Source organism: Monodon monoceros, unplaced genomic scaffold, assembly GCF_005190385.1.
Source record: "Monodon monoceros isolate NGI ecotype Baffin Bay Population unplaced genomic scaffold, NGI_Narwhal_1 Super_Scaffold_9, whole genome shotgun sequence".
Lineage (NCBI taxonomy): Eukaryota > Metazoa > Chordata > Mammalia > Artiodactyla > Monodontidae > Monodon > Monodon monoceros.
This window is the reverse complement of record NW_021703786.1, coordinates 29,496,003-29,511,684: the sequence shown is the minus strand read 5'-3', so window position 1 is coordinate 29,511,684 and position 15,682 is coordinate 29,496,003. Positions and strand designations below refer to the sequence as shown.

Sequence of the window (15,682 nt, the reverse complement as noted above, 5' to 3'; positions counted from 1 at the left end):
ATGTATGCCAGGTGTGATGTATGCCAGGTGTGATGTATGCCAGGTGTGATGTACCAGGTGTGATGTATGCAAGGTGTGATGTGCCAGGTGTGATGTATGCCAGGTGTGATGTACCAGGTGTGATGTATGCCAGGTGTGATGTATGCCAGCGTAGGGGAGAGACTGCGAGGATTTACACCAAAACGGTAACAGTGGTTGCCTCTGCTTGGAGGGATCACAGGTGATTTTTCTTCCCTTCTTTGTGTTTTCCTTTTGTCCCCAAATTCTCTGCAGTGATCATACATTGCTTTTGGAATCATGCAGAACCCCCGTGAATGCTAGTTTTGTTGTTTTGTTTTGTTTTGTTTTTTTGCGGTACGTGGGCCTCTCACTGTTGTGGCCTCTCCCATTGCGGAGCACAGGTTCCGGACGCGCAGGCTCAGTGGCCATGGCTCACTAGCGGCTCTGCGGCATGTGGGATCTTCCCAGACCAGGGCACGAACCCGTGTCCCCTGCATTGGCAGGAGAATGACCAACAGTTCAGATGAGGGAAGTGTATCAGTGCCAGGTTGTGGGCCCCCCCGCCCCATGGCTGAGGAGCTCGGACCGTCTTTGTGAGGTCATCGGAGCCACTGGACACTCTTGAGGAGGAACAGGGCCCCTTTTGTCCCCAGCAGACTGAGCCGGTGGCCGTGTGAGGATGGACTGGAGAGGGCAGGGAGGCTACAGTGGGGGCTAGGCCTGAAACAAGAGGGCAACAAAAGAAAAGGACAATGGTCAGAGGTGGTGGCTGATTGCTCTGGGTTGGGGGTTTCATGTGCGACAGAGAGGATCTAAGACCAAGAAACTGAAGCTGACAGGGAGTCGTCTGGGGATGGAGTCTCTCTGTCCTTTGCCGGGAAATACTGCAATTGGCCCTTGGTGCTAGTACTGTAGCAGTAGCCACATTCCCTACCACATGGCCATTGCTAATTGGACCACAGGTGGGCACCACACCCAGGGCAGCCAGTGGCTTCTACAGTGGCCTCAAATGAGAGCTTTGTCCACAAACACAGCACCTCAGAATGTGGGGTCAAACAGCATCTCTCTGCTGGGGAGTTTGAGAGCTGATTCCTCAGTGGGAAGCCGTGGAAGGCTGAGAGGCTGGGTCCAGAGGATTGGAGCCCCAGGGACTGTGCACACTGCGGTGGGGATGCTCAGGACCACACTGAGAGCCAGGAGATTATGGGGCCTGGAGCTGTCCTCTTGCAGGCGACCACCCAGTTCCCAGGCCCCTGGGCAGCTGTGCTGGGGTCCCTCCTTCTAGCGAGGCCAGGCCATGTGGTTTTTCCTGACTCCCGGAGGCCTCACGCCCTTCCTTCAGCATGTCTGTCCTTCCCCATACAGCACCCCTCACTTTGATTTTCCTTTTTTTTTTTTTTTTGGCCGGCGCTGCGCGGCTTGTGGGATCTTAGTTCCCCAACCAAGGATCGAACCCAGGCCCTTGGCAGTGAAAGCATGGAATCCTAACCACTGGACCACCAGGGAATTCCCCAGCCCCCTCTCACATTGGGAGCCTGAGTGGACCTCTGTTTCCTGTCACAAAAACCTTCTGACCCAGTGTCTCCAACCCTAAGGGACTGCCAAAGTCCAAACTCTTACCCTGGCGTGGCAATTCTTTTATCAAAGGTATCAGCTGAGCCACTCTGAAACCTACTGCCGTGGGAAGTGTGGAGGGGGTACTTTTTGAGATCAAGGATGAGTGTTTTTCAGCTGTGGTACCTCGAAAGGATATTCTAGGAAAGCTCTGGGAAAACGGTGAGATGAATGAGGCACTTGCCTGGGGCACAAAATTTAAGGGGGCGGGCAGTAAACAAAGGAAATAATATTTTAAAAAATCTTTACTGGGAAGTCCCTGGTGGTCCAGTGGTTAGGATTCTGCGCTTGCACTGCCCAGGACACGAGTTCGATCCCTGGTCAGGAAACTAAGATCCTGTAAGCCCAAAAAACAAAAGAAAGCCTGACTGTTAAAGAAAAAAAAAAGATCTTTATTAAAACAAAAACATCCATGATGAACAAAAAATCCAAAATTTTAAACAAAGACAGGCCGTTGTTTCTTTTAATGACCCCACGTACGTGGCTCTTGTGTCCCCAACTGGGTTTATAAGTGTTGACATAGGTGAGCTAACAGCTTGGGAGATGTGGGGGTTTATGTAAAGTCTTTTTAAAAATGGAGCATTTATTAACTTTTTACACTTGGGTCAAAACACGGGAGGATATTTTCAGAAGTATACATGGGGTGCACATTTTTTTCTTTTTGCCTCAGGCCCCGTTAGGGCACTACCTCCTTTAAAGCGAGAGAGGAAGTTGGGCCCCAGAGGAAGGAACATGGGAAGGTAACTTCGCCAGCCGCTCAGGCAGCGGCTTCCCGGGTGATGTTCCTGTCGTGGCCAGCAGGGGTCGCTGTGGGGCTGCGCGGCCAGGACGGCTTGGCCGGGAAGGTGCCTCACAGCCTTTGCACCCCCGTTCCTGACACCCCATCGCTCACCGCCCGAGCACGCCAAGGGGAGCTGACACAGTTGCTCAGCGCTTCGGCGACAAGGTTATCCCTGAGCATAGAGCACAAAACAAAACTCCAGTCGCTGCTCCTGTACCCTGTAGCCCCCTGCCCACAGCCTGCAGCCCACCAGGACACACGGGCCCTGCCCAGCATCACCTCTGTTTGGACCTTACCTGCCCCCCTACTCAAGCAGCATCCCTTGCTCAAGTGCAGGATGAACCACTAGTTGCCAGTGTCCTCTCTGGGGGTTGGGCAGTGGAGAGAACCATCCTCAGGGGCCACATTCCAGAATGATTCCAGCTCTGAGGCCCCTTCACCACCTTCAAGCCAACTGAAGTGAACTGGGGAGGGGTTTTTCTTCCTAAAGACTACCCCCACCTTCGACCACAGATGCCCCTTTTCCTCTTACTCCCCTCGGCCCCACTGTCCCCACACCCCTCTGGCTCCGGCTCAGCCTGAGCCCGCCAGGGGCCATGAACTGGAAGTCTCTTTCAAGAGTCATCGCTCATCTTGGCCAGCGACCCACCCCCCGCCCTCCATCTGCTGCTTCCGGTGGCCTGACCGTCACTCTGTCCTGAGCATTCCCATGTCCCCAGCACGGTGGCGTGCATCCTCCGTCTTGCTCCTGGTACCTGCCTCGCCAGACAGGCCTCACGTTCACTCCTGTTTTAAATTAGAGGTGACCGTGGCTCAGAAACTGTGAGTGACTTGCCTAAGGTCACACAGCATGGGGAGACAGCCCAGAGCCCGGGGCTCTCTCTTGCAGCGCCGCCTCCCTGGAAAGGCCTTGCCTTGCTCTGTCCTCTCCACGCTGCGCGCCCGTGTCAGTGCACACAGCTCACTCTTGGCCCCAGGTACTGGTTTGGCTTTCTAAGAGTGGTATTTATTTAGTCTCTGGATTGCTATCCAGCACCTCTGCTGTGCCAGGCCCAGGCGATGAAGGCCTGGATTCAACAAGTTCACGGCCTGGGAGACAAGACCTTTCTTGTGTGTCAGCTGATCTTCCCAGGCAGCCGGGAGCCCTCCCAAGGGACAGAGGCTGCTTCCTGCTTCTCCTGCAGCCCACCGGGGGTGGTGACCTCCTGGTCCCTCCTCGGGGAGTCGATGCTGCTGGCTGTTGCCTCCATCATGAGTGAGGGCTGGGCAGGCCTGGCCCGAGGCTGTGGGGTGGGAGATAGGAGGGGCTGGGAGCAGAGAGCTCAGGGAAGGTATTGGGGACCTAAGGCTAGTAAGGACACGCTTCCTCTTTCTCAAACGCCCAGGGGCTGCCCCACCACTCGTACCTTGAGCATAATGCCGGGCCTCAGCTCTTGGTGTGGGATGCCCAGCTCAGGTCCAGAAGGTGAAGGTCCTATCCTTGGCTTGCTTGGCTCACTGCACTAGCAGGGCCCTCCTTTCTGAACATCTCTCCCTTGAGTTCTCTCTCTCTTCTCTCCCCCACGTGAGGGAGGATATTTCCAGAACAAAAGAGGAAAAGCCCCCGGACTTTTTTTTTTTGCGATACGCGGGCCTCTCACCGCTGCGGCCTCTCCCGTTGCAGAGCACAGGCTCCGGACGTGCAGGCCCAGCGGCCATGGCTCACGGGTTCAGCGGCTCCGCAGCACGCGGAATCCTCGCGGACCGGGGCACGAACCCGCGTCCCCTGCATCGGCAGGCGGACTCTCAACCACTGCGCCACCAGGGAAGCCCCCCCGGACTTTTTAAAACAAGCACAGACTCCCTTCCCCCCTCCCACCTCTAGAGCCCAGCTTCCGTTCTGCAGCTCTGTGCTCCTGAGTGAACAAGCCGGGGCCCCCCACCACCGTCCTGAGCCCCAATCAGAAGGGCCTGCGACCAGCCAAGGCTGAGACACAGGTGAGGGGGACCCTTGGGCTGGGGGGTCGCCTTTCAAGAAAAAGGCCCGAGTCGAGACTTGAACTAAGGAGGGGAGACAGAGGCGAGGGGCAGGTGGCAGGAGAAGACCAAATGAGCGTGCACAGACACAGGAAGAACGAGTCTGTTTAATGACATGGCTGGGTCTGGTTACAAACATCAGAAAGTACAAAAGGAGGACAGGCAGTTACACGGATGGCTGCATGAAGATGGGACAGGACGACACGGGCACAGTAGCCACAGCAGCAAAACATCCTTGAGGACAATACACGTGACCAAGGGGCACACATTGGGGGGGTCCCCAGCAACGCTGACCTAGATGGATGGAGAGGGCTGACTGCAAGCCAGCAGCCAGGAGAGGCAGGGGAGGGAAGGCCCTCAGCCCTCAGAGCCCCAGGAAGAGATGGAGGCATCCACTGCCCCACTGACAGCAGCCTGGATCCCCCTCCCGCCAGGGCCGTCTGTCTTAGTGGCAAAGGCAGACGGAGCTGCCATCCGAGGTTTCTGGACCATGGCCCCTCCCCCGCTGCAGTCGTCCTGTCCAGAGCTTCTGGCCCCCTTGCCCATTTAGGGGCAAGTCAGGGACCCACCTCCTTTTGTGGGGGGCAGACGTAGGGAACGCCAAATCCTTTCTGCCCAAAGTGGAAAGCAGGAATATGGGGAGCTGGTCAGAGAGAATGGGCTGGGCTTTGCTGGCAAGCTGGGTCACCCCAACCCTGCCCACGCAGGCCTGGGTCCTCTCCGTGCTGATGTGGGACCCCGTCATCTCTGCCGGAACACTCTGTTCTCTGCCCAGAAGCTGCCAGGACCCCTCGGTGGGCAGAACCGAGGCTTCACTCGTGCCTCTGGGCCTTACTGATACACATTATAGATATGTATGTGTATGTATATATATATATAGATTTATATATAGATTGTATATAGAATATATCTGTATATACGGTAGACGTGTGTGTGTGGTATTCTAGATAAGTGATGTGGAGACCTGTGTGTGGCCAGGCAGATAGAAACAGGGCTGGTTTGCTCCTCCAGTGACTCACAGGCCTGCCCCTGATTCCCGCCGGCCGCTCAGCTAGGTCTCTGACAGTGAGTAGAAAAGCTAAGAAGGGTGTGCCCGGCTCTCCAAGGAGGAAAGGCCCCCACCCCACAGGCCACCCTCTGCGCCGCCGCTGAGCTGGGGCCAGCAACCAGGCAGCTGATGCAAACTTCCGGCGGCTCCAGGGGGACTGTGGCCGAAGACGAGGCAGCCTCTTTCCAGGAAGACGAGTCAGGGATTCCTCCAGCTTCCTTGGCACCCAGAGATGGAGGGTCAAGGAGCGTCTTCAGAACTCGGCCTTTTCCTCAAGGTGCTGCCAGGGAGCGGGGAGGAGAGAGGGGGTCCTATGGCCCCGAAGAGGGCTGCGTGGCCAGTGGGCTGTGGACAAGATAGGAGACGTAGGTAACAGGTTACTAGGGCCTCGGAGTGGGACCAGGGAACCTGGGGAGAGGGCAGAGGAATCAGGGGCTGCAAGGCCGAACGGTACCAGCCCAGAGACCCACGCGGGGCCCGTGAAAGAAGCCCATTAGACCCAGCTTCTAGGCCCTTTTCCGCCAAGACCTCGGCTGGCCCATCTGAACCTCAGATCTTTTTCTCTAAAATGTGAATCATGTCTGTGGTGCCCACCTCCGTGGGATCTGAGCGACAGAACTGCCTGAAAGTGTTCCACAAACTGCGAACAGTGAGCTCTCTTCCTCTTAATTCTGAGACATGCGCACTCCCTGGTTGGCCTGTGGTGCCCCCTTGGGCCACCCATGGGCATTCTCTGCACACGCAACCCCTTTGCACTCACCACCCCCAAACTCCGCCACCTCCTGACCACACACACACACACACACACACACACACACACACACACACACACGAGTGCGAGCACACCCTGAAGCAGAGACAGTTCAATAAACAGTGGCGTCTGGCTCGCTATTACATCTCTGATAAGCGAGGCTGGATGGAGGCCTTCTAGAACTCTGCCCTGTAACTCTCTCTCGCCCTCCGAACCCATATGGACCCTGGCAGTAGTGGGGTCTGCAGGCCCGGGCCCAGGGAGACACGCCCTCTTGGGGGGGTCACACCCCTGTTCCCAGGAGACCAGAGGTGGCACCAGAGTATGCAAAGGGATGAGGGGACAATTCCCTCAGCTGGGGTAACCCAAATGTGGGGTGCTCAGGCCCTGGAAGGCGCAGGGCCCCGGCCAGTCCCCACGGTGGCCCATCTCCATTCAGTGCACAAGGAACAGAAAGGGGGAGGCATGAGATTTCAGCGGTTTCCTAATGCTTGGGGTTTGGCGAGATTTAAGTCCCAGGGGTCCAGCTAGGGCAAGAGAGGGGAGGGGACAGGGCTTCGTGTCGGGAAATGCTGTCCATGTGTTTCTGATTCACTGGGGCTTGCACGGGCCAGCTCTCTCTCTTCCGTCCCTCTAGGCCCCTATAAAAAAGCCCTTTTCTCTGGAAGCAGGAAGTCTTGTCTCCTGGCTGTAAACAACCTCATCTTTGGCGGCAGGGCCTGCCTGGGGAGAGGCGTGGGAGGGCAAGCCCCCTCCCCCCCACTGACCCCTCCCCTGCCCTCCGGCTGCTTCCGGGCTGCCGGCTCTGTCAGCTCCTCCTCCTCCGGCAGGTAAAAATCGCCTGCCTGCTTCCGTTCACTCTGAGGTCTGGGGCGGCCCAGGCCCAGCTGTGAACATCTGGAGTCGCTGCCTGGCCATTGCCAGCAGCCCCCGAGGGCTCCGCGCTCTCAGGGTGGTGAAGCGAGCGGCAGCAAGCGGGGGCCAGTATGGTCAGAGGCAGGAAGGCCGGGAGGCCGGGCCTCTGCAGGCTGCCCTCGGGGGACCTACTCCGCGGAGCTGCGCGGGGATGCCTGTGTGCAGGAGGTCCGGCCAGCTCCGCGGACCAGCTCGGAGCCCGGGGAGGGGACGCCGCCTTTTCCCTGGGAAACTGCTGGGAATGTTTCTCTCCAACGCGTGTCCCGAGCTGCTGGCTGACCCCTGCTTCCCATTCCCGCCTCCGCTCCTCTCCCCCCTCCCTCCTCCAGCCCTGCCTCCGCCCCTCCATTGAGCTCCCAGAGCCCCAGCCCCTTGGGGGCCCAGGGAGGCCGGAGTGTTCCCAGCCGCCAAGTCTGGGGGCCAGCCCTCCCCTCAGGAGTCACCAGGCCAGCCACCCTCCTGGAGCCCGTTCGCCCGGGGCCCTCACCCCAGAACTGGGAACCCGGCCTCCAGGGTCAGCCCAGAAGTAAAACCCCCTGCTGGTGTGCGTGGGAGGGACACCCACTCAGGCCCCGGGTGGGCTCCGGCACGTGCGTGCGTCCTCGTGATTCTCCTGGCTCCAGCCTTGCTGAGGCCAAGGCGGGAGGGAGCGCGGTCAGCATTAGATGCAAAACAGCCCCATGTGATTGGTACCAGGGAGGAAGTGGCCAGAGCTGGCCTGGGCTGCCTCTGGGCCTGATGAGCAGCCTTCCCGCCAGGAACCTTTGGAGCCTCTCTGCCCGGGGCAGCCTCGGTCTTGGGGTGCCCTGAGTGTCCACTGGCTCTAGGGAAAGAGAAGGCTCTGCCCGCGGAGAATCTGTTTGCGGTCCTCGGCGTGAGCGGGCCTTTTCCTATCTTGCCTGATCTTTAATGTATCAGACCCCAGGTCCACCCTCCTGGAACTGTTCCTGCCCCGGTGGTCAGTCCCTGGGTGCTAGGAGAGGTGGGAAGCCATGGGACAGGGGAGGATGCGGCAGGGAGGCTGCCTCCTCACGTGGTGGCGTTGGGGACCTGCTGTACCCAGCCCACTTCCTTGTAGGCAGCGGTCACGTGGCTGTAGATGAGGCCGCGAAGCTTGGCCCAGGCTCTCTGCGTCTCGGGTGGGAAGTCATTGGCAAATTCCTCGGCAATCACCTCCAGGATGACCCCAGAGAGGATCTGGGTACAAAGGAAGGAAGGGGGAGTAAATGCCTGGGCATCCTGCCCTCCGCAGCCCCCAGAATCCCTTCTATCCTGTGTTTGGCCAAGGGGATTGTTCATGAAACAAGAGCCTGGCAGCTTTGGGAACCAGACACCCTCAAGACACAGCCCCCATCCTGCTGCACCTCCCGGGAACAGCCATGCCAGGGGGAGAGGCTGGGTGGCCCAGTGGCCCGCAGGCTGTCATTGGTTATGGGGCTCTGGGGTGGAACAAGGTGGGTGGTGGGTGGCAGCACCCATCCGGTGACATACCTTGAAGTACACAGGCTCCACCTTGTGCTTGAGGGCGTGGGCTTTGCCCACGAGGGCAAGCACAGAGGACACCTTCTCGGGGTCGTGCAGATTCTCCACCACGGTGTTGAGGGCCCCCATGACCCGGCAGGCGTGCTTCCGCAGTTGCGGGCTCCGCTCCATTTCCAGGGGCTCCTCCATGTGCTTGAACTGGCTGAAGTACTGCTTGGCCGACGGGAAGTTCACAAAGAACCTGGCAGGAGGAAGCAGGTGGGTGCTGAGCAGGGGGTGGCCTCAGGCCCCACCCTGAAGTGTCCAGGTGATGGTGGGGGTATGGTACGGAGGTGGGAGAGGCTGAACCCACCCTCACCCCACCATGTGTAGCAGTTCCTCAAACACACACCCTTCCTCTGGACGACCTGGCTTACATGCAGACCCCTCCCCAGTCCCGGCCATTTCTATCTGCCAGATTTGCAGCTTCCTCTCCCAAGGAAGCAAGCTTCCTTGCTTTTTGCCTTCTTTCCAAACTCCACACACCCTTCGAGGCCTGCTCCAGTCGCAGCTGAGAGGGTAAGAGCCTGCTTTCTGGAATCCCCAGCCGGTGTGCCCTTGGGCAAGTTAACTTTTCTGCAGTCAAATGCTCTATCCCTGAGCTATACCCCCAAGTTAACTTTTCTGAGCCTCAGTTTCCTCATCTATGAAATGGGCATCACTGTTCCTATCTTGGTTGTGAGTCGTTGTGGTTGTTGGGAGGATGAAACGAGAAACAGCATGTGGAGCCCTGGTACAGTGTGGACACAGGGGGCTCAGTAAATGCCACCCTTTCTTATGAAGTCAGAGCTCTCTTCCTAAACAAAGGAAGGCCCGAGCGGCTTAGCTGACTTAGCTCAGGTCATGGAAGGGAAGAAATGAGACTCAGTCCTCCTCCCAGCCCAGTCCCTTCCCTATTCACTACCCTGCTTCCCTCCTCAGCCTGCATAGTCATCGGTTGATTTAATTAAAGATATGGATTGATGTCACCAGCCTGGTAAGTCCTTCACGTCTGTCTGTACATCTTACCTCTCCAACCAGCCTGTGCACTTCTTGGGGCAGACCCCAGGGCTTTCTAACCCTTCCCTCTCCAGTTTATCTGAAATTGTCTAATCCCCCCCCCCCCCCCCGCCTAATATCACATTCACTGGGTCGCTCTCATGCTCGAAAACATTCCATGGCTCCCCACTGTCTACCGGACAAAGTCAAAACTCCTTAACCTCAGATTCCAGGCTTCTTAGAAACTGTCCCACACCCGCTTCTCCAGCATGGGGTCCACATTCTTCCCTACGCTCCAGCCCAACAGCTTCACTTACCATGGGTGAAAGATTCCTCGGCATGCTGGGCCCCTTCCACATGGTGGACCCACCCCCCCTTCCCCCGTGTCAGCTGGGCCTCTCCCTGAGCGCCTGGCCTGGCCCCGGGCAACCGCTTTCCCTCCAAGGCCATTAGTGTGTTCCCTGCCACCTTTCACGGCTTCTTCCTTGTGTGTCCGTCTGGGTCCTGCAACCCCAGGGCAGAGCCCGGGTCTCATGCACACTCTGACCCATCACCTTGGCCCAGAGCCCTGCACTTTGCCAGATGGTGGTGATGACATCTGCGATCCCTCACCCAGCTGGGGCGGGAGGTATGTGGCCAGACTCAATCAGAACTTACATAACTGAAGCCTCAGAAAATGGATGGAATGTCCTGGACCTGTTTTCTCAGGTTGTTTCACACTTTTGGAGTGTCCCCTTTGTGATTAGCGAGAGCTGGTAATTTGCCAAAACAGCCCTTGGGGCCTGGGGTCGGGTCTCAGATCTGAGAGCTGGAACAGATGCAGGGAGAGCATCTGGCCCCGGCCACCCTTTCAGGCTACGAGGGGGGCCCCTCTCGGAGGCCAAGTGTGACCTCGGGCAAATCGCTTCACAGCCTCCTGTCTGCAAAAGTGTGAGAGAAGTCCATGCACCCCTGCTTGCTACTTCACAGCTATACTGGCGAGGACGAATGACGCGATGGGTCTGAAAATACATTGGATTTCTCTGCAGAAGCGTCGTAATGAAGGACAGATACGAAAAACCCAGTCTGGATTTAAATGAGGATCTCTGACTTCAGAGGTTTTACATTGCAACAAAAATACTAATTTCTGTTTGGCTGGTGAGTAACAATATGCAGAGCATCTCCACTTGTTGCCACGACAAAGTGGGTATTACGTCCACTTTACTGATGAGAAAATAACAGGGACTATTTATCGAGCACTTACTATACGATCTCATTAATTCTTGCAATATCCTCCCGAGGTTGGCACTGTTTTTATTCCCACGTTCCGGATTAGGAATTGATGCCCACGGCTGCATCAGTGGGCCAAGCGGAGTGGGTGGCAGGACCAGGAAGGAGCCGGGACGGCCCCGGCTATGATGGCTTCCCCAGACCGCCTCAGAGGCTGCTCTGCCGGGGATGGTAGCCTGGGACCCGGTGGGTCTCCCGTTATGGCCCTAAGGATGGTCCCGATGAGCCCTTCTTCTGGGCCAGGGGAGTCAAGGGGCCTTGCGCTCTGCTCCTTCATCCTGGCGTTCCTCTGCGCCCCCCCCCCCCCCCCCCCCCCGTGTTTACTCCTGACCCTCCCAGTTCCGGCCTGCGCTGCTGGGAGAAGCCTCAGCAGCCAGCTTGGGGAGTTTCTCGGCTTCCAGAGGCATCTGGGCTTCCAGGAGAGCCTGAAATAGGCTTGTCTGAGCGTGAGGGGGAAGGCGGCAGGGTTACAACCGGGAGAGGAGCCTTCCTAGAGCATGGATGCTCCCTCTTGGTCTCCTCCCGGCAGCGAGAGGAGGCATGGGGTCTGGGCAGCCCCTCTGGCACCATCCTGGAGGCTGCTACCTCCTCACAGGGGGAGTGTTGGGGTGTGGGAGTGAGGAGGGAGGAGGTGAGAGCGCCCAGTCAGAGGGCGACTGTCTCGGGCTCTGTCCCGCCCGTCCTTGTTGATGGGGCGTAAAGACAAGAGGCGTCTGTGACAAAACTGAGGGGCACAGGATCTGGGGAGGGGCCTTATCTGAGAAGCTTATCAGTCGAGTCCCCCTAACACCCCCTACTGGGGCGGACATCAGGAGGAGAAAAAGGAAAGGGAGGCTGGTGGGACTTGGGGCTGGGCGAGGGGGCGCTGGGCCAGCTTCTCTTCTGAGCTGGGCTGGGCTGGGCTGGGCTGGGCTCCCGGCAGCCGCAGCCGAGGTGGGGTCAGGCGAAGCGTGCCTGGGGTTATCAGCAGCCCAGATCTAACTGCTATCTCAGGCTTTCTCAGGTTAACTGTGGGCCTCCCTCTGAGCCCTGAGCACTAGGCGACCACCTCCCCAGCCCAGACCCAGTGCCCACTGAGGAATGAGTTCCCCTCTGGGGAACTAGAGGGGCACAGAGAGAGGATGAAACCCTTGCCAAGAGCTCAGACTCTCCAGAAACACCTCAGGGTTCAGTTCCTTCCTCGGCACGCCCCATTCCTGGGGAGGTTGGGTGGGACCCTAGGCGCTGGATCTTGGACACATCCCTTACATGTCCTCACTGGCAAACGGCAGGGCGTCGGGACAAAAAAATCTCCAAGGTCCTTTGGACTTTGCCTCATTTCCTCTTGGTGACCCATGTGCACACCCGGGTGCATCCTGAGGCCTGGGGGGCCCGCATGTGCCAACAACACAGCTGAGAGCAGCCCTCCGGGGACGCAGTCTGGCGCATCTGTGACTCCACTGTCCACCGTGTGCTTGTGTGGGTGCTCGCACGTGTAGAGCTGCACCTCCCAATGTCTGATGGCTTCGGGATCTGAAATCCCCTCTTAGCTTCCCCACCACCCCCGGCTGTTTCTGGGTCTGGGAGCTGCCCCAATAGCTGTCCCTTCCTCAGGAATCCTCCTGGAACTCCTCAAGAGTGCTTCTTGCTCTTTTTTCTCCAAAATCTGTTTCTAAGTTGGAATCAGGGCACATCGATATGGAGCTGAGTAGGTCCCAGGCTTGGGGGAGGCACAAGGGAAAGAGTTCGGGAGAGAAAGAGGAGCCAGAGACGGGGCCAGGACTGGGAGACAGGCATGCACTTCAACTGTCCTTTCCACAGACAGGTTTCACCCCATCTTCAAACAATCAGACTTTCCAGATCTGTCCTAGATTTGACAGCTTCCCTCTGCCAAGGACAGAGGGTTAAGGGGACCTCCCTGCCTGCGCCCCCAGGGACCGGCATGTGTGGGAAGAGAGCACCGATCTGTAGCTGTAGTCAATGACTAGCTTGTGTGGCTTGGGGACATTAACTATATGGGAATGGAGTGCATGTGCACTGGTGTGTAGGTGTGTGAATAACAGTGTCACTCTGTGTGTGTGCGTCCCTCGGGGGCATGTGGTGCCTGAATGACCCCTGAGCCCAAGACACATGACCCTTTCTCCCCAGATCGGGGTTTCAGGGTGGGGCCCTGTCTCCTGAAGCTTCTCCCTTCCCCTCCACCAAACTCGGCAGGGACTGTATCCTAGGGGACTGTTTACTTCTCCACTCACCTGCACCTCACCTGGGAGCTCCCTGCTGGCCTGGCCCCAGGGGCAGGAAGGGGCCAGCTGGGAAAACCGGACCTCCAGGGTCTACTCCTTCTGACCTCTATTCTTTCGCCCTTTGCTCTGTTCTTCCAAGTCTCTGAATACAGAAAGGGGCTGAGCTGGAGAAAGGGGTTTGCTCCTTTGTCCTCCTTCTTGGCTGGTCCTCAGTTTTCCTGTCTCTAGAATGGGGAGCCCCCAAAGCCCCCATTGGAAAGGCTGGTAAAATGTGTGTCTATAACAGCTCGGTTGCGTGGCTGGGGTCGCTGGTGAGGAAGGCATGGCTGGCTGAGCCAGGAGTTCTGAGGCCCGGGAGAGGAGGGAGATGGAGGTGCCCTCCTTCTGCGTCTGTCTCCTAGTTCCTGGTGAGCACCTCGCCCAGAGAGAGCTAGGAAGGGCTCGGCCAGGACTTCGTCCACCCCAAGGCGCCCCACGCTGCCCGCACCCCGACCGGCCCGGCCCCAATCGCAGCTGGGGAGGTGGCGCCCGAGCTCGGACCCGGGCCGAGCCCGCCTCTGCCCGGAGCCGCTGCCGCCGTCCCTCCCCCGGGCCCGGCCGGGCCGGGGAGACACCTACCGCACCAGGATGGCCACCCCCACGTCCTCGCAGTTGGCATAGAGCCGGGCCCACGTCGCCTGCACCGCCTTCCTCTCCGCCTCGGACAGCTCCTCGCTCCGCTCCCTGCGCTCTATCTCCATCTCGCCCGGCACTTTCTCCATGAGCAGCTCCCAGCGCAGCCCGGCTACGCTCGGCGGCGGCGGGGCGCGGGGAGCCGGGGCCGGCTGCGTGTGCCGCTGGCGGGCGAGTGGTAGAGCGCGCCGGAGGGAGGGAGCGTGTCTGTACGCGCCTTGTGTGTGTGTGTGTGTGTGTGTGTGCGCGCGCGTGTGTGTGTGTAGGGTATATGTGCAGGGGGCGGGGGACCGCGAGCGGGGGGCGGGGATGTGGTCTGCTGCAAAAACATGAAAAAAAAAGAGATCCGCTCCAAACCCCCAACCCCTTGTCCGTGAGCCAGTTCCGGCAAGGTGAAGGCTGGGCGGGGTGCCCGCCCTCCAGGCCACCGCGGAGTTTGACTGCCGGGCGGGGCGTAGGTGGGGCGGGTGTACTGGGGGGTCCCGGGAGGAGGGGGCGGGCAGTCACGGGGCGCCGGGCCGCACGGGAGTGCGCCGCGGCGCGTGCAGGTCTGGGGGCACCGGGTCGCGGCTCACGCGCTGGGCGAGGCCGGGGCGTCTGCGCGTGTGCCCCCTTCCCGCGGCGGGGAACTGACTCTAAGTCGAACACTCCCAGCCCGAGGGGGCGGCGCGAGCCCCTCCAGGTGCGCCGCGGTCCGAGCTGAGTTCCCGCTCGCTCCCGGCCTCTCCCGAGCCAGCCGGGGGGCCGCGGCGGCACCCGCAGAGCACCGGACCCCAGACTCTGGAGGGCTTAGAGAAAACAGACATCATCTCCCTACGCCAACACCTTACAGGAAAACACCAATGCGGGGATGGGGGGCGGCTGTCGAACTTGAGCGCCAGCGGCCTGCGCCAGCGGCCTGCGCCAGCCTTTCCTTCCCGCCAGCACTCCTCCCCTTCGGGGCACGCACGTGGCGTCAGAAAGAAGGCCCTGGGTGGCTTACTGATGACACAGGCAGGCCCAAACCTGGCGCCGCTCCTGATTCTGACCGTGGGGGAGAAAAGCTCGAAGGAGAGGCCGCTGGGCCGGGCAGAGCGGACCTGCGGTGGGTGGGTCGGTGGGGTTGTCAGGAAGTCTTGGTGGTGGGGGGAGGCCCAGGGCGCTGGAGACATCTCAGCCACCAGGACCTGGATTAGGGAGGGCTTCTGTGGGTGGAGGAGACAAATTCTTGTCCTGGTGGCCTTCTCAGGGAAGGGGATTGGACCAGAGGTGGGGACTGTGCCTCTGAGAGCCACCTGGTCCCCACCCTGCAAGCAGCTGCTCGATTCTGGTATGGAGGGGGTCCCACTTCTGACTCCCAGTTGAAGCCTGAGGCCAGACCCGGGCTGCAAGCATCTGAAACATGTGACACATGTGATGGCTCTTGTGGGGTGTGTCCAGTTCTCCCTAACACTCCCTGGTGACACTGCCCTTCCCAAGTCTCTGTCCACTGCTCAAGTATGGCAAGAGGTGGCGGCTCTCCTCTTCAGCTTTGGTTTACGTGCTTATTTTTAAAAATTCTATTTCAAAGCAGAGGGCCCTGGCACAGCCCTAGCTCCGGGCCTTGCTGGAGCCCAGGGTTCAGGTACGTTACTGGAATCCTGGGCGGGAGGCCTCTTGCCGCTCAGGTCTCAGTTGAGGGAGGGAAACTCTAATGCCCTCTTCTGGGGGTCTTGGAGAGAGATGGAGGAGAGTGTGTGGGCTTAGTTTCTTACGCCACCCTCAGACCCGTGTTCTCTCTTTTGGCCTGTGCTCCGCGTGCTTCCTGGGCCGCCTCTGATAGCTTCCGAAGAGCCAGTGCAGTGGCCATCCAAACGGCTGCCCAAGAGGTTCCCCTGGGATGTGGACAGAAAGTAGGAGAAATCTTGATTCTATTC

The 15,682-nt window shown here is 59.1% G+C and overlaps 1 protein-coding gene across 1 annotated transcript; it reads right to left on the bottom strand.

Annotated features, from left to right (window-relative positions):
* Positions 1 to 4,502: 4,502 nt before the first annotated feature.
* Positions 4,503 to 14,037, bottom strand: CYGB (cytoglobin). The gene is made up of 4 exons (XM_029213112.1): positions 13,734 to 14,037; positions 8,617 to 8,848; positions 8,159 to 8,322; positions 4,503 to 5,804 (listed from the first exon to the last, which is right to left on the bottom strand). Exons 1-4 carry the CDS (start codon positions 13,874 to 13,876, stop codon positions 5,771 to 5,773), a joined length of 573 nt encoding a protein of 190 aa, XP_029068945.1. The 5' UTR covers positions 13,877 to 14,037; the 3' UTR covers positions 4,503 to 5,770.
* Between the last annotated feature and the right edge of the window lie 1,645 nt (positions 14,038 to 15,682).

Coding starts and splice junctions, on each gene's coding strand:
- CYGB (XM_029213112.1), bottom strand. CDS start 13,876: ATGGAGAAAGTGCCGGGCGAGATGGAGATAGAGCGCAGGGAGCGGAGC. Junction 8,849..13,733: donor GGGGTGGCCATCCTGGTGCG/GTAGGTGTCTCC, acceptor TCCTCCTGCCAG/GTTCTTTGTGAACTTCCCGT. Junction 8,323..8,616: donor TGGAGCCTGTGTACTTCAAG/GTATGTCACCGG, acceptor CTTTGTACCCAG/ATCCTCTCTGGGGTCATCCT.